Below are 26,516 nucleotides of genomic sequence, written 5' to 3'. Positions count from 1 at the left end.
TGTGGTCTTCTATAAAGTAACTATCTCTCAATCCCCCTTCTCCCCTCTCCACTTCTTGTTTGACTGGTCAGAGCCCTTCAACTGGAAATTTGATTAATCAAAACATAGTATTAACATGAAAAATATCTAAAATGTTCCTTTTTAAAATTTCGGAAGGATACAGAGCTATGCCTAGGCCCCAGCGAAATAAAAAGATAAAATAAAAATAAGCAGCTGGCTTACTGCACTGAATCTGAAAATGCATTTCTAGTCTGCTGTGAGATGTAATCAGGCTCCTCTGCTACCAGACGTGGCTGGAAGCTTGAACAGCAGTCTCCTGGTCTTGTAATTATAAGATAAATTAATTTTGACCTTTCAAAAATAGGCAGGTTTTAGAGATGTGGCTTTTGTTTCTAACAAAGCAATGGACAAGGAATCATGTGAGAGACTGCACATGTGTGCACAATTACAGCTTGAATTACTGAACTACTGAATCATAGGCATCTGTAGCAAAGGGACATGGCCTCCCTCTGAGATGGGCAGGGAGACACCCACCCCACCCCTAGTGGGCAGAGTCAGGGCATCCATGCCCCCCCCCACTGCCAGACGCAGAGGGGTGGGGCAGGAAGGGGAAGTATAAAGGGCGGGCCCTCCAGCTCAGTTGGGGGAGAAGCTGTCGGAGGACAAGGAGGTCTCTCCCCCAGTGCCAGAGCTTGAGCCTAAGCTGCCTGGGTCACCAAAGAGCTGCCAGAGCTGCCTGCCACCGGGGACACTGAGGAACTGCCTGCTGTCTGGGACTCTGAGGAGCTGTTGGGGCTACCATTAGCTGTTTACCCCAGGGAGATTGACAACCCCAAACCTCAGTTACCCCCACTAAAGATGTGAGCCCTAGACCGTGTTTGGTGCTCACTCCTGCCCCACCCTGCCTGAGGGCCTGGAGCCATAGACTGCTTATTTGCCCTGCCCTGCCTGAGGGCCTGGGACCATAGACTGCTTAGTCACCGAGCCCTGCCTGTGCACCAAAGAGCTAATTCCTTGCTTTGAGCCTGCCTGCACAAGTACAACAGAGCGGGGGCGTGGCCTCCTTCACGGACTGACAAGGAGAGATGGCCTTGCACCCCTATGTGGTGGAGAATGCAGACAGCACCCTCCTGCTCTGAAGCCAAGGGGCACCGCACCATTCTTAGCCCATCACCAGCACAGGCCACCATGGATTGGGAGCTGGTAAGATGGTGGGCCAGGAACCAGCGGCAAAAGAAAGCCACCCAGCTCCAACAACTATTGCAGCGACTGGGAGCGCAAGGCCACATTTGGGTCATGCGACACTGGCCCCCCCCTTTGAGCCTTTCCATATGCCTGATGGAAGATTTCCTGGTGGCCAGAGGTTCCTGCCCTTGCGATACTGCCCTCCAGCCCTCAGCTGAAAGGGCACTCTCTCCTCACCTTAGCCGTTGACCAACCAAAACACAGAATTTATTAATGATATTTTAGTATAGTTTCTAATTCAATTGAATGTCCAGTCTGGGACCAAACCTAATCAATTAAATCAGTAGAAAAAAATCCTATTTACTTTAGGACCAGGGCTTTTGGAGTCTTTTCTTCTTCTGCTTTTGTCATTATTGTCTCAGTTTTACCCCCCAAAAATTGTTAATTTCCTTTTTTCAGGTTTCCTTGCTTTTTGTGGGCAAAAAAAGTAGCCTCATATCCCTTTCTTCTTCACTGCCTCTGTATAATCCCACCTTCTTCCTCCTCCCCTCCTCTTGGGAGGCTCCAATTTTACAGCTCAGCTTCTAATTGAGAAATAAGGCCCCAGTTCTTCAAGTTGATGGACACAGGCACCTTCCTGTCCCCAGGCAGAGCCCCACTGACTTCAATGAGGTTTCCCCAGGGGGACAGACCCCTGTACGTGTGCAAACAGCTAGCAGGATCAGGGCCCTAGAGCTACTCTCCCACCTCCAGCCCACATCATGCTGGAAAGGAAAGTCTGTTGGAAGCTACTTGGTGATATTGCACCAGATGGCAACTTCTCTTTTTAAAAACCACATTTCAGTGTTGCTTGGAGATGTGCAAGGTGCCTGCCAAGCAGCATCTTGATCACCCTGGTTCACCAGGACGGGGTATTTCCAGTTACTCTGATTAAATGTGAAATGAAAAGGATTTTACAACTTCCAATTTGGCTGTGATTTAAAAGTTATACAACATCCCAGGGAATGAGAGAAAAACGGAAGACAGGAGTAGCAAGAAAAGGCATGTGAGCTTGGAGAGCATGTTCTGTCAAGTAGTAAAGAAATCTGAAGAAAAGAAAAAATAGAGTATTAATAATCTAAGGACTTTAAATTTTGCACTTTCTTCTTTTTAATTATTTTAACTATTTTAATACCTTTTCCTTAAACTACTTAATCAACCCCTTCCTTCTTCCCCTCTTCCTTCCACTATTTACATTGAATCCCTTAATAATAATCACAGTAAGATTTCAGAATGTATGTCATGATGGGATACCCCTGCTGAGCGGCTGTAGAACTCAGTTTTTGGCCTTTTTACAAACAACCCCGGTGAACTGAAATAATATCTCGGCAAGACAAGCGTCTTGAAGTGTCTGCTTTCTTTATTTCTACATACTAATGTGATGCAGAAATGTCTGTATTTTACATAATCTTCCTCATATTAAAAAAAATCCCATCATATTAAAAAGCACAGTATTCATAGCACTGGGACAACACCAAAGACAGATACTGAGAAAAGGTCTGCTATACTTCAAATAATGCAAATAATTAATAATAATAGAGATGCGACATCCTGTCTTTTTTTCATAGGTTCAGTTCACACATAACCAGAAAAAAAACCCTGCTAACTGCTGGAGCAAGACTGCCCTCTAGTAGCAAAGTTTCTCTAGGCATATGCTCCCTGTTTTGGGAGAATATTTATATTTGAAATTTTCACAATCTGCAAGCCGCAGCACAAGGCAGGCACCTTACAAAGTCATATGATAATACATATTATAGCATTCTCTGGTGGTATCTATTTAGAAAATATGGAGGTTGAGCTATAGATAGGATATATAAAGAAAAATAATAAAGAATGGGATAGCAAATACTGAAAATATTGTAATGCTGTCAGAGAATACTGTATTTATTTGTGGTCAATCTATCTCAAAAAGGGAGACAGCAGAAATTGAAGAGGCCCAGATACAGGTAACAAAAATAAAGAGTTATGGAAAGACTCCTACTCTAAGCTGTTCAATTTAGAGTAAAAGTCTTCCCATAACTCTTAATTTTTGTTACCTGTTCAGTTTAGAGTAGAAACTGTTAAACTGTTCAGTTTAGAGCAGAAAGTACATGAGAGCAGTAAATGAAACAACAAATAGCATGGAGAAGATAAACCCCAGAGATTCTATAAACTGTTGTTCATAACACGGGAACATATGGACCTTCAATTAGGCTGGCAGTCAGCAGGTTTAAAACTGATAAAAAAATAGTTTAAAAATGTAATTAACTTGTGGAACTCATTGCCATCCAGGAGAAGATAATAATGAGAACATCTATTGAATAATTAGTTATGTTTAGATAAAATTAAAAATCAAGTCAACTAGGGATGTAAAACCATTAACTGCCTTTGATTTGGAAAAACATATTCCCTTTAGGCAGGCTATTATGTAAATAGACAAACATAGGGTTTCTTACCTTCCTATGAAGCACTGATTCTGGCAACAGTTGGAGACAAGAAACTAGACTAAATGGAATATTAGTGTGATCTGGTATGATACTTCCTATGCTCCATGAACATCAATCAACATAGTATATTAGACAGAAAGACAAAAACAGATGCAACAGTTAACTGTATTTGTGTCAAATTAGTACTATATACTGAAGGATACTACATGGACCTCATTTGGTGTTTCATTTTAAAACAAATGAGGTGCACAAATACTGTGACTGTGCACACAAGTCATGCATTGCATGTTTACATGGCTATTATGATCATTTGTTTGTGCATGCAAACACTGAATAGGTTTGCAGAATATCAGTGTTCGTTTGAACTAGTTTAGTGCAAAACAATGAGTATTTTGCCTACGTAACTGCAAGGTTAACGTTTAAAGATCAGAACCTTGACAAAAATCTGTAGAGGAGCTTCAGTAACATTTTTAAAAAAGGCTTATTACTATATGATGTCACCATTCTCTGCTGTCCTGGTGCCTTGAACAATTTCAAACTCACTCTGCTAAAATATAAAGATTCCTCTGTCCCAGTTTTCTTGATATAGGCTTTGATGTTTAAGACCTTCTCCTTATCTTTTACCTATTCATATCCTCTAGGCAGAGAATGTCTTCTGCTTGTTTGTACATATGTGTTTATGATTGAGAAGTTCCTCATATCTACGGTGCCTTTAAAATAATAATCCTAGCTTAGGAAAGATTGAGTGAGAAATCAAGCTGAAAACATCATGGTGAAAAGTGCTGATATGACAGGCAAACACAAGCACGCAAATGACATCAATGAACCATGCATTCTGTTACCAACACATCACATTTCAGTGCCATATAGTGTCTGCCTACACATGCCATGTATAGTATACTCTACAATAGCCAATCTCCCACTGATTACAAGAAACCCTTTATGACTATTTATATCAAAACCTACCCACAGAAGTTTCTTCCATGCCCAAGGCGCTTAATGATTAGCTTGTACCATGAAGTACATACATCTTTTTAACTCCTATTTACATATAAATATTAAGACTATTTGTGATTAAGGACAGTTCCTTTTATGAATCCTACTAAATTCCAGGGTTCCAGGGAGGATGGGGCTAGGCTGTTCTCGGTGGTGGCAGATGACAGAACAAGGAGCAACGGTCTCAAGTTGCAGGGCGGGAGGTCTAGGTTGGACATTAGGAAAAAGTTTTTCACTAGGAGGGTGGTGAAGCACTGGAATGGGTTACCTAGAGAGGTGGTGGAATCTCCATCTTTAGAGGTTTTTAAGCTGAGGCTTGACAAAGTCCTGACTGGGATGATATAGCTGAAGTTAGTCCTGTTTTGAGCAGGGGGTTGGACTAGATGACCTCCTGAGGTCCCTTCCAACTCTAATATTCTATGATTCTATGATAAGCTCTTTCAATAATATCTTGCGTCAGTGAATTCCACTTGTTCGTTATATATTATAGCTAAAAGTATTTCCTTTGATCTGTGTTCGGTATGTTGCCTTAAAATTTTGGTTATGTCCTCTTAGGCTTTTGTTATGAGAATGGGTCAACAGGTACACCTAATGGACCTCTAGATCCTTCATTATTTTATACACCTCTAGCATGTCCCCTGTCATTTGTTGTCTCTTGTCTAAATTAAAAAGCCTTTTATATTAGAAACGTTTCGCAGCATGTGAAATTCAAAATCCAAAAGTGGAGCTAAGTAAAATGAGTGAAGTTTTCTTTGATAAAACAGAGCCAATTAGGCCATAGTGGCATATCTAGAAAATCCGCAACACCTAGCAAGAATTCTTGCATTTTTCACTGGTGTTAAACCACTGTCTACTTATGTTAGTTGTATTTCTGTTCTGACAGCAAGTTTAGAGGAGGCTACTTACTGAGTTGTCTTTCAGTTGTAATCCTTCTCCATTTGGCAGTGAGGACCTTCGTTTGGTGAATGTGTTTTTGTTTGGTGTGGAATTAGTCCCTCCAGTTTTCTTCTTTACAAAAAGCACTTCACAACTTGCTTGGTCTTCATTGTGTGTGCTCTTCCCTGCATTTATTACTCTAGAAAAAATAAAAGAAATGTTAGTTTTAGCAAGCCTCAGAATTTTCTATCACAGTTTGCTAAGTGTCTTACCAAACATTGAAGGAATGTGGCCAGAGGGTTTCTAAATACTTATAAGCTTAAAGTTTGACCTTTGACATTTATGGGATTGGAACCATACAAACTGAAAAATGTAAATGAGCTTTTCACAGAACTACATGAGCACAAACTAACTGAATTATTTCTATGACTTATCCATACAAGGAAAACATGAATTTTAAACCAAAATTATACTGGACTGGTGCCTGATGAATGGATGAGTCTGGTAATGTCTATACTTTTCAGCTAAAACACAAAAGAGATTTATAATTGCTCTTTCAGTTTAATTCACATACTTATAACCACTTTCTAATATGGATATGGTCAGCTCAGGGAATTTATTCTTCCAGTTCCTCAGAGTGGTACAAGCAGAACATATCTAACTAAACAAGAATGCTCTCAGTATTTTGATAACACCGCATTGAATTATTATTATAAAGCACTTCTTAAATTTAAAAAAAATAAAGTAACAGTAGAAGAGAGGTTATGGAGGATGCAACCTTCAAGGGATACTCCCATCACTTGCTTCAGCAGGCTAGCAGAAGCTACTTGTACCTTGCTGAAGTGAGAGGGATGCATTTTAAAGCTACCTCTTTCCAAATTCATTTCTCTAGAAACAAAGTTTGTAATGCAGTGCTGCATTTGGGACATGGTGTTGTAATGTTGCATCAATGGGTGTCACATTGTTTTTACAGACGCAACATGATCACATTTGTGTCAACAGCTGAAGTAAATGCAGAATTCTCACTGTTCTGCACGCCAAACCTGTAAAACCTGGGGCAGACTCATGAAAGCCAGGGCAGTCCTGTGAATTTCAAAGTGGATGGTAATCTCAACACCTGTTAATCTGCAAATGAAGTGCAGGTCATAGTATTTGCATAACAGTATCTCTAGCCAGCCAATTTATGAAACACAACGAGAAATACTCTGAAGTAGGAATTCCATAAAAAAAACTTTAAACCCCTAAGCATAAGTATGTGATTTATTTAAGAGATTGTTTGTCTTAGTTAATTGACATCGTTCAAACTAGCTCAAACCAACCTAGAAACAGACTAATGGTGCTTTGTTTCAAGGTGTGTGTTTGTACTATATATGTTCAACAGACCTGGAAGGTGAGTGTGTACTGACCTGGGAGTACAATAGCCTCAGATGTGGATGGATGTTCATGGGATTATGTCCCATCACAATAATGTAAAGTTATTTCCCTTTTCATTAAATGATTGTCTCCTTCCATGAATATGTTTTGTAACCCACCCCAGCCTCTCTCCAAATCGTTAAGCTCCTTGACAAATCAATGTGTGGAGGCAGTATACTGCTGCTGCGGGAGTTTTGGGCAATATGTGGCTTTTATTTATTTAAATACATTGCACACTCCTGATAACCATGTAAAAGTACATGAACAACCTGGAGGCATCTCACAATCCTTTTAATAAGATCAAATACGCCTGATTCCTCAGTCTCTGATATTTTTATCACAATTTGTAAACCATATTTTACACTATTTGAAAATCTTTAATCCAAACTGGGGGGTTTTTTGGGTGGGGAGGAAGGAGAACCACACATCCTTCCCACTCCACCCCCCCAAAAAGACCCACAGTCCACTCTACACATCACCTTACCTATTCTTATCAGATTGTAAAGTTCCAAATTCTATGTCAACCCATTTTAAAATAAAAATATCCTTCACTCTTTGAAGACAACTTGTTGCTTTATTGTACATAAATGAATATTTTCCTACCAATAAAAGAAACTCAGTTGTACCCTGAAAACGAACCATAACAATATTCGTGAATGAACAGATCACTGAACACTACCAAATGTTACCGTGCTGCAATCTGACATAAGGATTTGTATGCAGTTAACATCTGTATGCATACTACCACCAGCTATTTGTATGGATTCTTTGTACACAAACATCAACTGTGGATGAAATCATTTTGAAATACCTGCAAGTAAGGGATTAAAGGATGTGTAGTTTCAAGCTACCTGCCAGAAGTTTCACAACTCTGATTAACTTTTACGTCCAATATTTGTCAAAGGGGAGTTTAGATATTTGAGTATAATGGGTTTCGGGTCTGAAAGCACATCATTTTCTGGATGCATTTGGAAGGCAGCAGTGTGATTTGAAACAGAAGTGAAAGTACAAAGACACCAGGATAAAAAAAGCCAGTGGATATTAACTCCTGGATAGCCAATGTTATAAATGAGCTAAAAGCATCACTGAGCTACAGACAGCCTAACTGAAGTACTGCATTCCAGCTTCTACATGTCTTCCAGTAGCTTAACCCATCACTTTTTCCTCATTTTGGCTGGGAATGGTTTTCAAACTTCATTTAAGTAGTGAACTTAAAAAGCTAAAGTAACATTAAAGCAGCAAAGCTGAGCACACAGGGTGTTCTTTACTGAGTCAATACGATTAGCTGCACCTGTTCTCCATAAATCTCAGAACTGTCCTACCTGATGTTAGACTAAGCACTATTACAGTACAGACATTGTGCTCTTCGGTTGTTCATGAGGTCATACACGCCATACAATATTATTTATAAAGCTGTTTTATCAAGCAAACCTCTCAAGACACTGAATGGTCTAAAAAGGCTGAAAGAACAAAGTGACCCAATAGTAAGTAGACTGGTTTGGCAACACAATCACCATGAAACATCTGAAGCTATGTACATCACTAATCTGGTTTGCCTATGTGTGGAACTATTTAGTAGAAAGGGACATGATCAAAGGCTCTTGGGACACATTCAAATTATGGAGGATCCTGAAAACTATGGTCTGGCCCATTTGACTCTTCTGTGAAGAATTTCAGTGCCTCTTTGGCACTTGTCTGATTAGCTCCACTGTTTCCTCTATGAAGAGCTTCTCTTATTCTGGAAATTTTGATGGAAACGTAAAACATCACAATGGAGTTCTTTCCAGCAAAGGCATCAAATGCTGCAGCTTCTAGGCAGCAACCATGGCTCTAACCTGATGCTGGGCCATGCCCTTACCCTCACACAAGAAAGCCTGGAATGTCTGCCACTCTTGGGAAAGGCATTCAGTTAAAGTCTATGCTTCCCCACCGCCCAGAGCTTGGGCTGCATTTGAAGCATATATTGTTGGTAATAACAAATTTTGATGTCCAGCACAGAAATTGATAACACCATCTATACATCTTCATGCAGCTCTGGGTGTTTTCGCCTGACATTCTTTTCATCAGAAAGTTTTAGCCCTATGTCAAGCAAATGCTTAGCCAAAGAGATGAGCCTTGCACTGCAACATGAAGGCAAAAGAAAATTGCTCTTGAATGTTGAAATGCTCCCTTTGGAATTCAGGAGCATCTGCTAGCTTAGAGTTGAGGTGACAAAATACTTTAAAGATAGAAATCAGCGTTTTAAAGTTTTGCTGGTAACCCAAATAACCAGGGTATGAAATATGTTGTCTTTGAAGTATTTAAATAACACTTACATCACCTTTAAAGACGTAGGCTCAGTGTGACACGCTGTACTCCATGTACACCCTTATGGTTTGATTTGTATATCATTCATGTTCACCCTTACAGTGTAACTGTGTATTGTCTGACGCAAAGTATGCCATGTAAGGTGTTTTTGGAATGCTCATGGCATACTGAACATTATTGTTATGGTAGCATGTTTCCTGCAATGTCATACATTTGTACAGATATTAAACTCTGCTATGTCATATCCCCAAATGTGTATCTCACATGGCTTGAATAGATCCAGACAAACACAAAGCTGTATTTCCACGCCCAGCAGAGGCATGCATACAGGAACAATGGAGTGGCCTAAGCACCTGTGATCACTTTGGCTCAAGTGAAAGAAATCATGCCCATTGCCAGACACGGCCGATCACCTGACCCCAGGGGGCGTTAGGGAAACGTGTTAAAAGCTGAGATGTCTTTGTCTCTTGGCACGCCCCTGGAATCCATCTTCTAAGCAACACCAAAGACTGAGAATCTACCCACAGGGAGGTGGGTCCTTGTTGCAAGAGGCACTGCAATCAATGGTAAACTGTATACAGACTCACATATTAATCTTAGTTTAAGATGCGAGTTATCTTTTAATTAATTGTGATTAACTCATGAATTCTTAATAATCTGACTTGGATTCACTTAAAATCATGCTGTAGTCAATAAACTTTTTTGTTTGTTTTATCTAAAACAGTGCATGTGGATTGAGTGTGTGCAGAGACCTCACTTAGAGTGACAGAGCTGGTGCATCTCAATTTCTTTGATAAATTGATGGACAAGTGTAAATGAGCTTGCAGGGTGCAGTGCTTCACACTGCACCCTGTAAGATGGCAGTTCCCGGGGTTACTTCTGGGATTGGGGATGTTTGCTGGGGGTCTATCCCATGAGTGGCTGGCCAGAGTGCTCCTTCACTAGGTGAGGGACCGATTACACGCAGGAGGCTGGGCGTGGGCCCACCTAGGAGTGGGTGGGTCACACAGCAAAGTGGGATAAGTCGGGGCCTAAGAGTGAAGAATTAGTGTGACACAGCTACACACCATTCCCGATTGCAGGGGGAAAACGTCATACTCAGATTTTCAAAGGAGCCCAAGACAATTCAATGAAATTCAATGGAAGTTGGGCACCTAACTCCCTTAGGGGTCTTTGAAAATCTCACCCATATTTATTAAAGGTCCAGATCATAACCGGCTCAGAGCTGGTGGTGCACAAGCAGGTACAGATACTGCCAATATGCATGCTCCTCTCCACTCTGACTCCCAAAGGCCCCTCTCCTTCACCATCAGAATATAGAGAACAGGGCTTGGGTTCTTTGCCCTCCACACTCCACTCCCACAACGCTGTGGCTTTGAAACCACAATATCATGCTAAAATGTGGGGGCTTTGTTGTATTTTAGAGAGCAAGATATGATCAAAGAGTTTTAAATAACTCAATATACTTGTAAAAGTAAATGAAGACTTTATATATTTAAAGGTGAGAGGAAATCCAACATGATACATCAGCAAAACACCCAAGCGTCTTGCTTATACAACCATAGTGCATGAAATAGCAATACATCTTTATATTATCTAAGTTTTAGAAAAGTTCCTTTCACCCTATCAGAGCAGAACACATTTTATTTTTTCCCACACTGGAAGAGTACAATCTTTCCTTCTGTTACCTGACCAATTGTTGTATTTGTGCAGCTTGTTTCAAATTTCAATGTAACTGCATTTTGCTCTATGACTGGAAAGAGTACAACAATTTTGGTTTTACAGTAAAAAATTTGGCTTCTGGTATTACTTCTGTCAGAACTGCTCGACTAAGTCCCACTAACTAACTGGAGGCCACTTCACTATACACTTTAACCTGCCATGGATAAAACTCTGGAATGCAATGTACAACAAAGACCCAAAATGAGAGCCAGTAAAAATTATTAATGCTGAACTCAAAAATTGGAAGATTCCTTCCTTTAGTACAAATAATCCTTTCTAAATTAAGCGGTTTTTTTTAATTTCTGCTTAATTATTTTGACTAATAAAAGTGATAGGACACCAAATTGGTATGAATCATAGGTGTGACTTTGGAACTAAAGGGAGTGACATGCCTTGAAACAAGGGACATTTAAGAGTCATCTATGCCCTGAAAAACAATCTAGGTGCACAGGGATTGCTGAAGAGGCAGTTCAATGCCACAACATTTTTAACTATGCTTCCCAAGCAATATGGAATATGAAAAAAGAATTATTAGGAACAAGGAAAGCGTAAGCGATAAATAGATTAATGCAATAAGCTTTTAGCAACAATCACCTCATGTCAGCATTGCATAAAAGAAGACTAAGTACCACAGGGTGGATGGTTATTTCGTTACTTCTACAGCAATAAGGCAATTGTCCAAAATGGATGGATGTTGATCCTATAGAGCCAGATGCTGAATTAGATCTGAAGGGATAGCAGCAGTGTTACATGGACATTAAAAGTGGTTAGCATGATCTCTCACGCACAGAAGGTCTCTCTAGCCTAGCCATTTGCCCCCTTTTGGACTGTGAGCAGTTTGCCTGCCAGTGACCTGCTAATGCTCAAGAGACTTCCTTACTTACCCCCAGGACAGGATGGAGGAAGAGAAATAGAGGATGTTGGGTAAGTGAAGAGGAGCCTGACATCACAAAAGGGTACCAAGTTGCTGTTCCATGGAGACTAGCAATAAAATAGAACCAGACCAAACCACTCACCCAGCCTCCACAGAAGTCCTTTGTACAAGTGGAGGGGGATGGGAGCAAACATCTGGTTGCTAACCAGTTTCCATTTTCATTTCCACTTACACATTGAATCACAGCTTCCTTTTCTCCTCATGTGGAGATGAGCACTCAATGAGCTGTCACCTCATGGTGGACGCAGATCTAAAAAGAATGTTTTTGCATCAACCTCTCTTTTACACAGGAACAGAGAACTTAGTGTGAGGATCGAAGTGTGGGCGGTCAGACCTAGCGGTCGGATTTGAGAGTCAGGAACTGGAGCCAGGGGTCAGGGAAAGGCGGCAGAGCAGGGTCCTGAAGTGAGGCAGGAAAGCAGGAACCCAGAAGTGGAGCAGGATCTGGGATAAAGGAGGGCAGATACTGGAGTCAGGAGAGTAAACAAGGTCCAAAGTGACAGCCAGACTGCGATTCACCTGGTTGCTTGGACATCTTTCTGCACCTCCTTCTGACTTACGTAGTGCTCCTGAGCAATCAGTGGGGCTGGATATCTCCCCCAATCAGGCTGAGCCCTTGGCGAACTAGAGCTCTGGTGGTCCCCTTCCCCTTAGAACACCCCCTGGGCAGCATTTGTCCAAGGTGGTTTTTGTGGAAGGTGTTTACTAGAAAAGGGGCACCAGTTCCAAGGACTGGCTCTTTAGGACCGTAAGCTTCCCAATCCACAAGACATCAGAGTCAACCCCATCTGATTCTGGCATCAAGACAATATGCTCCTCATGGTCTTGAACATGTACAGAGGTAGGGGGAGAGGGTTGGGAGCAAATGGGTCCTGGATATGGGGCTTCAGGAGTGCTATATGGAGAACTGGATGTATTTGGCAGGAAGAGGAGAAGTCAAGTTAAAAGGTGACTGGGCTAATTTGCTGGTGAACTCATAGGGGCCAACAAACTGGTAGGCCAATTTACAAGATGGCTTGTTCATGTGTAGGTGCCAAAAGGAAGGCCCCTCCTGTCATAGACAGTCAGCAAATTGTTTGTAGCTCTTCTTGGTGTCCTCCAGGTGAACTTTTAGGTCATCTTGGGTTTGGTCTATCTGTTGTATCCACCCCAGGGTTGCTGGGCTGTGGAAAGTGGTGGGTAGCTTCAGGTAGAACCGAGGGTGGATCTCATAGTTCAGGGGAAAAAGGAGGGCTTTGGCCCATAGAGGTGCGTTCTGCATTACCATATGCAAACTCTGCCTGAGGTAGCAGTGAGGACCAATCGGTCTAGTGGAAATTGGAGTAGTATCAACAATACTACTCCAGATTATGGTGGATTCTCCCTGCTTGACTGTTTGTCTGGGGCTAATAGGTGGAGGAGAGACAGATGTCAAAAATACGTAAAGCTTCTCACCAAAAGCAGGGGATAATTTGTGCACCACAGTCAGAAACTATGCACTCTGGAAAGCCACAGAGGCTTCCTGGAAAGAGTGCAGGCCAGTGCAGGGGATGAAATGTGCCATCTTTGTGAGGTGGTCCACTACTGGCAGAGGCATTGTGAACCCATTGGACTCAGGCAATTCTACTACAAAATCTAGGATGGTGACTGTCCAGGGGCCGGATGGAGACTTCAGGAGTTGGAAGAGTTCAAGGGGTTTACTGTGAGATACCTTGAAGGGGGTGCATACATTGCAAAAGGCCACAGAGGCCTGCACTGTGGCCCACGTGCAAGGCCACTAGGAGAGACAAGAGAGTAGGTACTAAATTTTAAAGCAGCCAAAATGTTCTGCCAGAGGGGAGTCATGACATACTTGTAAGGTTGCAGGCCTCTGAAGCCCAGGAGACATACACACACACACCCTTTCACTTATGTTCCCACGTCTCAGATGTTATGGGGTTCCCTGCTTATGGCTTTCTGCTCATCAGTAGGGATCTCATAGGACAAGCTGAAAGTGAGCAGTCTTGGGTGGGGAGCCATGCCCAGAAAGTTATGAGGCTTCAGGATGCACGTTCGTTAGTGTTTGCATTCTTTAGGTCAGCCTGGTATTCTCTCCCGGATCAGAGCACTGGCCTTGCTATTTTGGTTCCTGGCAGTAGGAGATTATGAAATCAAAGCACAAAAAGAATCAAGTCCACCAAAATTGTTGTTGGTTGAAGAACTTGGCACTATGCAGATATTCTAGGTTCTTATGATCATCACACACCTGGACAGGGTATAGGGTCCCTGCTAGATAGTGGCAACACTCTTCAAATGCAACCTTAATTGCCAGAAGTCATCTCCAAAATTTTGCAATTTTGCCCTGTGGGGGTGAGTCTCATGGAATAAAAGACACATGGATGTAGCAATTGTTGAGGACCACACTTTTGGGATAGCATCACTTGATTACCAAGTTGAAAGCAACTGCTTTGATTATGAAGGTCAGTGTGGACCACTATGGGAGCAGTGGTAGATGCGAGTTTGATTGCTCATAGGCCTGCTGGACCTCAAGACCCCAATTAACCTGATGTTTTTGCAGAGCAGGACGGTACAAGGGATGATCTCTTGCAAGAACCTCAGGGTGAACCATCAATAGAAGTTTGTGAACCCCAGGAAACAATGTAGTTTGTGAACGTTCCAAAGCACTAGCAACTCAAGGACTGACTTAACCTTGCACAGGTATTTCAATACCAGCAGGATATATGATGAATCCAAGGAATTCTATGTAGGACTGATCAGAGGTGTTCTAGCTTAGCACAGAGGCCACGTTGGCACAGTCTCTCTGAGAGGAATGGACACGTATGGTCTGTTGTTCAAAAACAATAAGTATGTCATCTTGGTATGTTACCACATATTGGTTAAAAATGTCCCAGAGTACACCATTAATAAAATGTTGGAACCTCACTGGACATCAAACAGTACTCAAAGTGACTGTAATGAGTTCAAAAGGCGGTCTTCCATTAGTGCCCAACTCTAAAACATATTAGGTTGTATGCCCCACAGAGGTCCAACTGTGTGTATACCTGAGCAGCACTCACACAGTCCATTAGTTCAGGGACTAGTTCAGGCTCAGACAGGGCATACAGACACCTGAATGGAACGTTTACCCCTGTTGTAACTCGATAGGGCGATCATAATCCCTGTGCAGGGCAAGGCACATGTGTTTTGGTTCCCCCTCCCTCCAATTCCAAAGAAATCATTGTAGTCACTGTATTTGGATGGAAGTCAAGGATCGGGATCAGTGGGCAGCTCTGCCGGGCTACTCCAGCTTGCGACGACTGCGGAACTATTCAGCACTGCCCACTTCCTGGGGTCAAGCAGTGCTGCTGGCAGAATTCTGAAAAAAGGTCTTGCCAACAGATAAGGGGGTTGTGGAGGCCCAGCCAAAACATACCCAAGATCACAGGGAAGTTGGGGAATGGATGGTACTAAACTGTAGGGTCTCTTGATGGTGTTGGATAGTAATCTTGAGAGGAAAATTCCTGTGGCCCCTGGTCCAGAGGATAAGAGGGACCCATCAAATGTCTCTAATAGGTTCGGAATGGGCTTGGTCCTCAGAGGAATCTGTAGTACCTTTGCTGCGTCTGCATTAATAAAGTTAATTAAAGTTGTCTGCTGCACTTGATTCCACTTGTAGATGCAGCACCAGTTGACAGGAACCAGCATGCATTCCCATCAGGACCTCAGTTCGGGGCTCAGGGGAACACTGTCAGGACAGTCAGGCTAATCCCCTTCACCGAGCCTGGGCTGGCTTGTTTCCTGGATTCCTTCAGGCTGGATTCCTTGTGGGGTAACTGGAAATATTGCTATGGTGATTTGGGCCAGGCTAAGACAGGTCAAGGTATTAACGGTGCTTGTGCTCTTCAGGGTTGAGTTGCTGTTGGGTCAGGTCTACCTTCATCCGTTCAACTGGCAGAGGGCACAGTTGTATACCCCTCTTTTTTTCCTGTCACTCACGTAGATGATTGTCAATCCTGATAACGTCTGTGAAAATGCCCAGACCTATTGGGTTCTTGACTGGGATCAGTTCATCCTTGACACTGTCCCACAAGCCCCATTGAAACAGAAGTAAGGGGTCACCTCATTCATTCCAGGTGTGATAAAAGATGGTGGAAGTGAGCTGTATAGGAAACGGCTGTTTCTGACCCCTGTCAAAGTTTCCACAGGGTAGTCTCAATGGAGCAGGCGTGGTAGGGGTTGCTGACAATGGTTGATATTGCCTGCTGGAAGGCATCCCAGTTGGACAGCATCAGACTGCTGGCTTCCAGAAACACAAAGACCCAGTCGAATGCAGCCTGCTGCCAGACCTATCATGGCCTGGTCAGAAGCATACGTTTGTGGTCAAAGCAAGAGCTACGGGCAACATTGATTCATGAAGCCCCAGAATTTGGAGCAACTCCCATCAAAGCATTTGGGCAGAGGGATAGCAGGTCCCAGCTTCGGTGACAGTGTGGCCAGACAGGCCCAGAGCACAGTGTGGAGCTGGTGGGCTTGCTCTCCCAGTGCCTGATTCTCAGCAGCCAGCTGCTCGCTCTGTGCCTGCAACGCTCGGTTGTCTTAAGATGGATTGCCTGTTCATGCAGTGCCGATGCCCCTCATGGTACAGGAGACTCCGCTGAGTCCATCCTCAGCTGGCCCCACTTGGAAAAGCTGAAGTGGTCTGAGCAAGCTGTGGGGACTGGAGCATGGGCAGTCAGGCCTAGTCATTAGAGTCAGGTCTGGGGCTGGAGGTCAGAGCTGGAATTCAGAGCCAATCCAAGGGACGAATCCAGAGTCAGGTGGAGGGTGGTGGAGCATGGACAGGGAGCAAGGCAGGAAAGCAGGAACCAGGAAGAGGCGGAAGATCTGGGATAAGGGGAACAGGAACTAGGAATAGACTAGAAGCCAGGAACTAGTAACAGGAAGGAAGTCTCAGCAGTCAGGCAAGTAGGCAGGTTTCAAAGTGACAGCCAACCAGGAATCTACCTAGTTTCTCAGATAACTTGCTGCATTTCCTTCTGCCTTAAGCAGGGAATCTAAGCAACTGATGGGGCTGGACATTTCCCCCAATCAGGAGCTTTGTGGTCTGAGTTCTTGATGAGCTAGAGCTCCACTATCTCCCTTCCCACTGGTGAGCTGCCACCCAATCTGAGCACTGCCTGAACCCATGGCCCAGGTTCAAAGACCAGTGACCTCTGACACCTAGGAAGTTCTTTAATGGAGCTTTCAGTGCAAGGAACAGCAGATCCAATCTGGTGGGTTTTGCCTTCAGACTGGTGGACATTTGTGTTTAAGAAACAACGAATCAAAACACCAAAGTGAACTAAATCTCACCTCTAGGTTTCTGCTATTTAGGAGGCAAATGAAAAGCACCTAGCAGCACTGGCAAGAGCAATAAAGTAGTAACAAGAAATTAGAGGACCTAAAATTGAAGCAGCATATGTGAACGTCAAGGAAAGAGAACTGGAAAGGAGAATGCATGTATTTAACAGAACAAACTAGTACTGTATCATGTATCAATCATATAAAACAAAGCCAAGCAATAATCTGTAAGGAAAACATTCTAAAAGATCATTACAGATGTCTTTGACAGCTCTGGAAACTGAAGTAGTCCATGATCCCCTTCACCTGGGCAGCGGTGGCCTGAGTTTTCTTTATGCTGCCCTGCCAATCTGCTGCAAGTGTGACTATGTTGTATTAACCTTTAGGAGTGAAAAGAAAGTTCATTGTCCAGATAGCCATCAGATGGAACTGTCTTGTGATCATATTTGCCCACAGTCAAATTGATAACCTAGAGGTGAAAAAGTAGCCTATCCCAGTACTAATCTCCTGAGCCTCTCTATTTTATGTACACATATTGAAGATCAACTTGTCTGTTTAATAGATATCATTCTAGGATGAGAAATATTGACTTTGGCTAAGAAACCAGCACTACAAAACCAGAAATACCCAAGCATTTGCATTTGCTAATTTGAATTCTGAAAAGTCAAGAATAAATATTCTGTTCCGAGATGCAGACTTGAAAGTGAACTCAGCAAAGTAGTAAGAAGAAAACATCTTGGAATTATTTTTCCTATTTCCCTTGCTGATGCTCTCTTTGAAGATTTGTGCGTAAACATGGCCTTCTTCTTCACAGCTATATAGATGTGATACAAAATCTCTCCTTATTCTTACAAGGAAACCAGGCCTTTGTTTAAGATACTGCAGTAGTTCCCATAACATCACTCTGCATTGTTGCAAAGTGCAGTCTCAGCTCTTCCAGGGTTAAAGGAAATCAAGATAAATGGCTTATGCAAAATTGTTCCAAGCTTTTGAAATTTATCTTTCATATTTTGCATGTGTGAAAGTTAACCTCAAGAGTTTGGTGGTGATGGTACTAATCCCTTTTATACAGCTGTCAACTTAAATTAGCACAAAGCTAATCTTCACAAGTGTGACAGAAAAAGTTTACACATTTCCATAGATAAGTATTCATTTCTTATTCACAATATTCATCTACCATAGCAGGTATTGTAAAAGTCTCAATTATCTGAAAGAAATATTAGTGAGTTGACTTTTTTTCTTATTTTTTTAAAACAATCAGAATAGGAGACATCTCTATGAAAGCACCCAAAAATCCAAGGGGCAAGTTTAACTTTTTTTTTAAAAATTATATATATATTTTATATATATAAATAAAACAGAATGTACAATTTCTACCTCCAAAAATCTATACCTAGATGGTGAACTCAGAACCCTAGAAATCACTGGCACATGGCAGAATAGCTCAGAGCAGAAGTTAATACTAAAGCAGGAATTTTACAGCCCATAACTTTTCCTCTGGAAGCAGATCTATAGGCAGGGACCCATGAACAGAAGAATATGCCACAGATTCACTCTTTTCCACAGAATTGTTCTCCAGAATCCAAGCTTTCCATTTTTATTATTAATTTTTAAATTAACTTTTAAACCCCCATGGATGAAACCCAAAAAAACACAAACCAAGTACAAAACAATGCGCTGTTGTCTTCCTGAGCATGTAAACAGACTGAAACAATAGCTGAGAGATGTGAATTGCCCTTTAATCTTAATGACCTAAGCTATTAACCCTAATTCTATAAGGTCTAACTTAATTCAGTAAAGTTTATTTTAATTCCATGAGGTTTGTTCAGGATCTGTTAATCTGTCACAGAAGTATTTATGATGTATCATGGGGAAGGATGATAATGGCACCTTAAATTTCTAAAGGATGAGCGGCTCTTTCTTTAGGCTAACCAGGTATGTTTAGGGGATTGGCTCTTGCTCCTATTGAAGTCAATGACAAAAGTCAAAGTAATTTCAATGAGACCTGGACTAGACTCTTAATTTGTAAACTCATATATGGAATGCATCTCATGTATACCTGCCAAGTCCCAGTAATTTTTAAACTCATTGTTCTAGCAACAAATGCGTCTAAAAAACCAAGCCTTGGTACTTTACGGTAGGCCCTACAATAAAGAGCTACGAAGGGGATGTCACATCTTTCAGATGCTGAAACCCACAGATTTTAGCTTTCACAATTCCATCTGTCACCCTTATAGAGAATCATTCCAAACAAACAGTGGAGCTGGAGGCGATCTAAGCCTGTTGAGTAAAACAATCTTGGGACCTACACCTTTTTTGCAAAAAAACCCCAAACAGCAGGCACTGTGCAATCAACATGAACATGGTCAGCAGGATAAACACTAAATGCTATCAGCACTGTGGTGACACTGACTCTAAGTGGTTTAAAAGGGATTAGAACCAGAGGTGGCTTCAGTGGAGCAGAAATATAGCACAGTCTGAGGTGGGGAAGAAAAGTGTGCAAACTCTGGCTGTGAAAACGTACATTGCAGACAATTTCAGAGCGTTTAATGAAGAAGAATGATTTTTCTTCGTAGGGAAATAGAAACCCTGGAATTTAGGATTATGAACAGATGTCAACATAACTGCACCTCAAAGCTGTTCCTCATACAAAGCAAAAAAAATTAAAATCTATTGGCTAATCAATCTAGTTCTTCTACAGGCTGGGAAGAAAGAAAGCGAGAGATAGCTATAGCTATTTTTAAATACTTGCAGCGCCCCAGATACATTGGTGATCAAGGTCTTATAAGCACATAGAGTTAGAGAGCGCAAGAATGTTGAATAAACCAGTGAGTTTTAAGAGGCAATGTTGCTACTAAAAAAGAAACAATCTGCTTTCAGGTCAAAATAGTCAGTGTTAAGTACAGAGACTTTGCAAATAAATTGCCAAGTTTGAGCACGTGTCCTCACGTATAGGGCATGCCCCTTCTGTCTGGACACAACAGTGCACGGAACTTTGCTTGTTGCACCCTTTCTGGTGGCCACTTCCTCAGCCACAGTGACCATTCCCAACTGGTCTCTATTCCAGACTCCCTTATTGAGTCTTTATGGCTCAGCCCTTCGGCCACGTAATGCAACGTTCAGTCCCCTTCTGGGGTTCAGCTCCAAGCCAAAGGTACTTTGCCCCTCCTTGACTTGACTTCAATTCTTCCTCCTTGCCAGGGCACCAACTCCCCAGGCTTTACCCTTTTCCCCCTCAAGCTGGCCTTCTGCCCTTCGTGGACTTCTATTTCAATTCTTTGTTCTCCCAGACCCTGGCTCAGAGCTCCTCTCCATTCTACAGGCCCATCACAGGAGTTAACCCTGCTCCTGTGGCTCTGCTTTCTGCCCACAACCAGTCTCAAGCTACCAGACCTTCCTTTAGGCCCTTCCCAAGGTAAGGGAACTCTCCCTAGCTCTTCTCTCCTGGATCCCTCTCCTCTTCTGAGTCCCCAGCTCCTTATATAGCCTAGCTCCACTTCTCTGACCAGGAGGCAGTCAATCACCTCCCATGTGTGGAGCATAAATAATTAAATTCTCTCCCTTACCTTACAGATGTGATGGGGCTTAATCATCAAGGCTGTACAATGCTCTGGCTGTATTCAAGACACATTCAACATACTGGAAAAAAACATCCAGAGTTTATGCAAATTCTAAAGTAAAATCAGCTGTCCAAAGCTACTTATTGTGACTTCTTCCTTTAGGAGTCAAACAGGTAAGAACAATGAATGCCACAATAGAAAGAAAAAAAAAAAAGAGAAATTTGTTTTCAGGATAGAAGAATGTACTTATGCTCTGACTTACGTCAAGAAACTCGGAGTAGGAAAAGGAAGTTTGCCTCTCTGCTGAAAGTTTATGCTCAGCTTGTATCCTCTACCCTACAAAAGTGAGTAATACTTCTTTCTTTCAGATAAAAATGAGAGAGTCATCTTTAAGGAATCAAAATACTGTACATATATTTAAGACTTTGATGGAGCTATCCTGACAAATCCTCTTTACAGGAACCATGGAAAGAAATTCACTAGTTCAGTCATTACATTCAAGAATCCAGTATCAAGAATATCCAATTATCATAATTACTGATAATCAAAACGTTGGAAAGTATATTACACCTCATGCTTCAAGACTTACGCCCATCTTTAGTAGAAACCAGGATGAGTGGGGGTCAAATTCAATTCTGCTGTAATGGCCTGACATTCACTACCACCAGGTCAGAATTAGGCCCTATAGGAAGTAGGGTTCAGCTTTCGTTCTCTTTTTCCTCCCTACTCAAACTGATCTACAGCCTCTTCAGTAGATATTCTACAAAATGTCAGCTTGTCACACTGCACACTCATCTCTTCTTGTAGCTGAGGATTGCCCTCTTTGATCCATTCATAAACAGCTTAATACCCAAGACTGAGTCTGACATGTTAACTAATTATCACTCTTCTTGAATAAGATGAAGGAGCTGTTCTTCTCTACCCATGATTTCTATAAGGTCCTTTCTGCCCAGCTTGCTTAAATAACTTTCCCATCGTTTCACTCATTTCATTATGCCACCTCTTCTGTCACTAAACCATTCATTCAATACTTATCAATCTTCAGACACGTCATATAAACTATTTCCTCTTGCAAGAAATTGACAATTAATGAACCAAAAACGTCTACATAAGACAATTTGAAGTGTTGAAAGTTTCTTAATAATCTTTTTTTTAGTTGATTCAACAATTTATAATTATTCATCCCTTACTTAAGAGTCTGGATTAAACTGCAAAAGTCACATTTAGGACGACAACAAAAAATCTCTCTACTTAACTCACTCTCTTGTCTACTGAAGCATCTATAAACCCTTATTCTGCAAACAGTTAAGCAGGTAATTAGTCCCATTGAAGTCCATAAGACTACTTACATGCATAAGCTAAACAACTGTTTGCAGGATCAGGGCCCTGGTGTGTGAGATCATCTACTACTGTGAGATCCCTTTACAATAATAATAATAAAGTTTATTTATACAGTCCCCTCCTTTTAAGGTACTCAGGGCACTGTCATAATGCATTCTAATAACCAGAACAACAACAACATTTAATTATAAGCATACAAAAATAAAAGCCTCCCCCATTGGAAGTTGCTTTTGAACTTTGGGTGCCCCCTGGTGGCAATCGGATGATAACAACAATTCTGCCTCTGTTTCTCTCCTCCTTTGATGAACCAATCACCTTCAAGTCCATTTTGACTTGTCACAACCTCAGCCCTCTGGCCGCGTTGTTGGTAGTCCCTTCCCCGCTCAGGATGGGGAAGAGTTCAGTGTGTCAAGAGGCTGGTCACCCTGGATGAAGGGTGCACAGTCCCTAACTTCTTCAAACATGCCTCATTTGTTCAAGGCCTTAATAAGCCCCCTTGCTTGAACCCAGGCCCACCCACTCCTCTGGGTTCCAGGCCAGGGACCCTGTATGAAATGATTGGCACCCATCTCTCCCAACCTTTTACTGTTTCCCTGGCCTGCTTCTCACCCTGACTCTCATATTGCAGGCTGTTCCTCAGGATCACCCCCCGGGGTCCTCCTCTCCTGGACATCCAGCCTCTTGAGTGGCTTCTCACCAATCTGTGGCTGGAAAGTCCTGCTCTCAGTGGCTCCCCAGCCTCTGTGGCAGCTGCCTAGAATGCTTTTACCCTGCTGCCCTCTCCCAGGGACAAACTTCCTATTGCAGCTCTCCTCTCCCAGTTCTCTCCCCTTTAGTCCTTCCTTTAGAGGAACCATCCTGTCTGGTTCTTCCCAGCTGGGCCTAATTCTTAATGGCCTATCTCCACTCCAGGTGCCAGAAAGGTAATTAAGCTCTCCAGCTCCTCTTACTGCATCACTGCCAGTGCGGGGTTTATGCACCACATCATACTGCCTCAAAACTAAACGGAGGGGAAAGAGAGAGGAAAGAAAGTGGGGAAAGGAAAAAATTTTAAATGTAGGAGTAACAAAAATTGTAGTGTGTGTGTGTGTGTGTGTGTAAAGGCTGTCAAATGATTTAAAATAATCACAATTAATCACAGTTTTAATCGCACTGACAAATAATAATAGAATACCAATTTAAATGTATTATAAATACTTTTGGATGCTTTTCTACATTTTCAAATATACTGATTTCAATTACAACACAGAATACAAAGTGTACAGTGCTCACTTTGTATTATTTTTATTACAAATATTTGCACTGTAAAAAACAAAAAAACAGTATTTTTCAATTCACCTCACACAAGTACTGTAGTGCAATCTCTTTATAGCGAAAGTGCAACGTACAAATTAGAATTATTTTATTTTTTACATAACTGCAGTCAAAAACAGAACATTATAAAACTTTAAAGCCTACAAGTTGAAGGATGAAGGGGCATACGAATGGTTAGCTTATCGGGCATGTAAATACCTTGCAACGCCAGCTACAACAGTGCCATGCGAACGCCTGTTCTCATTTTCAGGTGACATTGTAAATAAGAAGCAGGCAGCATTATCTCCCATAAAAGTAAACAAACTTGTTCCTCTTAGCGATTGACTGAACAAGAAGTAGGACCGAGTGGACTTGTAGGCTCTAAAGTTTTCAAAAATAAAAATAAAAAATATAAAACAAGCACTGTACACTTTGTATTTTGTGTTGTAATTTAAATCAGTATATTTGAAAATGTAGAAAAACATCCAAAACTATTTATAATAAATTTAAATTGGTGTTCTATTACTGTTTAACAAGATTAAAAAATAGTTGCGATTAATTGTAATTTTAATTGCACTGTTAATCGCTTGCGCTAACTGCGATTAATTGACAGCACTTTTATATACATCACAATACTGTCTCTTTGGAATGCCTGCTATATATCGTAGGTATTCCGAAGAGACAGTACTATGGCAATTCCTAGAACCAATGTGGTGGGCAGACAGCATTTCAGCCTTTAAATACTGAGTTTACAAGTTCTTTCCAAAAACCATGAGGACCAAAATGTAACTTTAATATGGTGCTACCATACTTTACCCCAACTTCCCTCTCCCCTCCTGCCAGGGCTAATTTTAAAAAAAATAACTCTCCCCCTCTCCATCCCTCCAAAAAACAAAAAATTTTGGGAGCATTTTTGGGAGATTAGGCTGTTTATCACATAAACGCTAACGGTATGAAAAGGTACCAATACTGTCTAGCGTACAAATTTAAATGGAGATTGTGGGAGTCCCTGACATGCCATCATGGCTCCTTTCAGTCCTCCGTCTTGAACAAAGTCTCAAAAACAGAGATAGATTTTACCTGTTGTATGTATCACACAAGGTGGAGATTTTTTAAAAAATATCCAATTTGTGCAATTCTCAAATAACGACTTGAAATGAAATGTCATGTTGACAGCTAGGATTTAGATATCATACACATTAGCAATCAGGACAAAAACTGGACAAGACTTTTAAGTTGAGGTGAAACTGAGCACCCCACATTCCACTATTAGGAGAAAGGAGAGAAACACTGAAAAGGGGAGCGGGGAGGGAATCCCTTTTCCTCCCTGAAATATTGACATTATTATATTAGGATGTCCCTAAGCATAAAATTCTGCCATGCCAGAAAAACATTTGGGAGAGGTACCCTACTGAGCTGAACAATATAACTCCCTCTCCATCAGATGAACAGAAGGTCTTTTCACAGGAGGAGCAAAAAATGCCCCTGGTATCTGAACGCTTCCATTCTACCTCACTGGCTGCATTTTTATCCTTTCTACCTGTTTAGGCTAAAAATTGGGTTTAAAGGACTGTCAATGACAGACAGACAGTGTGGGAAACACAGCTTAATTGAATCCTGGGGGAAAAGATACTTTAGAGAACAAAGAGGAACCAAAAGTTTGTTATTCCTATTAGGAGCTACTGAAGAATAGGTGAGTAGTCCACCAACCTGGACTTTTGGAGCTGAGGAAAAACCAACAGTCTAAAGCTGGTAGGGCTGAATATCTGACCTGCCACACTTCTTTTGATCAGGGAGCACAACTGCATTTGGTGGGCTCCTCTCTCTTTTTGGGGGGAGGCAATATTCTGATAAAATTCTGACAATAATGCAGGGTATTGAAATCTAAACCAATTCTGTGTTCCCTAGGCACCTGTTTCCATTTATAACAGATACTACAAAAGAAATGTCTTCTGGTCCATCTTCGTAGCTGCCTCTATGCAGTTCCATTATCCTTGTAATCTGAATGTTTTAAGATAGCACTCTGGGGAAAAAATAATGTATTTCATTAACAGCAAAACATTTTTAAGAAGTGGAATTTAAACCTCTTGGGGAATTTTTAAAACTACAAGATATCTCAAACTAAACTCCTAGATACTTGCCTGCTTCCTACTCTGTTTTCATCTAATGGATATTATAGTACCTCCATTCTCATTTGAATCACCAAGTTTTATCATTTGAGTTTAGATATCAATTACAATCCCCATATGCAAGATTCTGGCTATTCTTATGGAATTTATTTTGGCTGGAAAAATTTTTATTAGCAAGGAAAGGGTTTTTTGGGATAGGATGATTGGCTTTTGTTTTTATGTGAGATTTTCTGTTTGAGAATACATGGACTTTCTATTAGCACAAAGAAGAAGTTGCTGAAAATTGTTTAATATTAGTATTTTCACATGCACGAAACTAAATCTTCTGGATTTACTGTACTTTGCAAACCCTAATGACTGAAAATAAATAGACCGTCATCCATAAAGTCATGTCCATGGATATCCTGAGGATTAAGGAAACTGTCAGCTCATTTTTCCACATTTACCTAGATATGCAAAAATTTCAGCTGTGGGCTGAAATATTTGGTTTTGGCTGTAGTATTCCAGCTCTCTTCCCCTCCCCCATGCATAATTTCTTTTCATGCCTACAAGCACTAGCTGAACTACATTTTTTTAAAATCAATTCAGTCCCTTGTTAAACTATCAAGCATTCCTGTTGGTGCCAAGTAGTATTGCAATCAGCATTTACTACATTTATTGTATCAGATAATACATGTTGGGTTTCAATTCTATAAAAATTAGCCATTAATATCACTACAGTTTCTGGCATAATGTGAATGTGGCCTAAACATTTAGTAGGAATTTGCTCTAGAGCAAAGTGTTAATTGGATACTAACATTTTCAATAGCATGAACCGCTATGGCAAAATAATGCAACAGAGATAATTGTATCCGTTAGGACTTTTGTACTTAAAGCATCTGTATCAATCTATGACCATATAGTAGCCTGTAAATCCTGTAAGGACTGACTGACTTGGCATGAAAAATGAAAAACAAAAAACACTGCTACAGTGCATTCTTAGCAGTACACAGAGGAA

The 26,516-nt window shown here is 41.4% G+C and overlaps 1 protein-coding gene across 3 annotated transcripts in view; it reads right to left on the bottom strand.

The window, feature by feature from the left end:
* The window catches only part of PPM1H (protein phosphatase, Mg2+/Mn2+ dependent 1H), a 194,381-nt gene that overhangs the window by 96,470 nt on the left and 71,395 nt on the right, over positions 1-26,516 (bottom strand). For all 3 annotated transcript variants that reach the window (XR_010922841.1, XM_067564120.1, XM_067564119.1), the window contains exon 2: positions 5,553-5,721. Coding sequence is in view for 2 of the 3 variants with exons in the window: in XM_067564120.1 (XP_067420221.1) it covers positions 5,553-5,721 (169 nt within the window). In the remaining variant the exon portion in view is untranslated. The remainder of the gene's footprint in view (positions 1-5,552; positions 5,722-26,516) is intronic.

This window comes from Emydura macquarii, unplaced genomic scaffold (assembly GCF_026122565.2).
Source record: "Emydura macquarii macquarii isolate MOO-44397 ecotype Brisbane River unplaced genomic scaffold, CSIRO-AGI_Emac_v2 contig_2636, whole genome shotgun sequence".
In the NCBI taxonomy this organism is placed as follows: domain Eukaryota; kingdom Metazoa; phylum Chordata; order Testudines; family Chelidae; genus Emydura; species Emydura macquarii.
The sequence above is the reverse complement of the archived record's forward strand: the minus strand, read 5'-3'. Positions and strand labels throughout refer to the sequence as shown.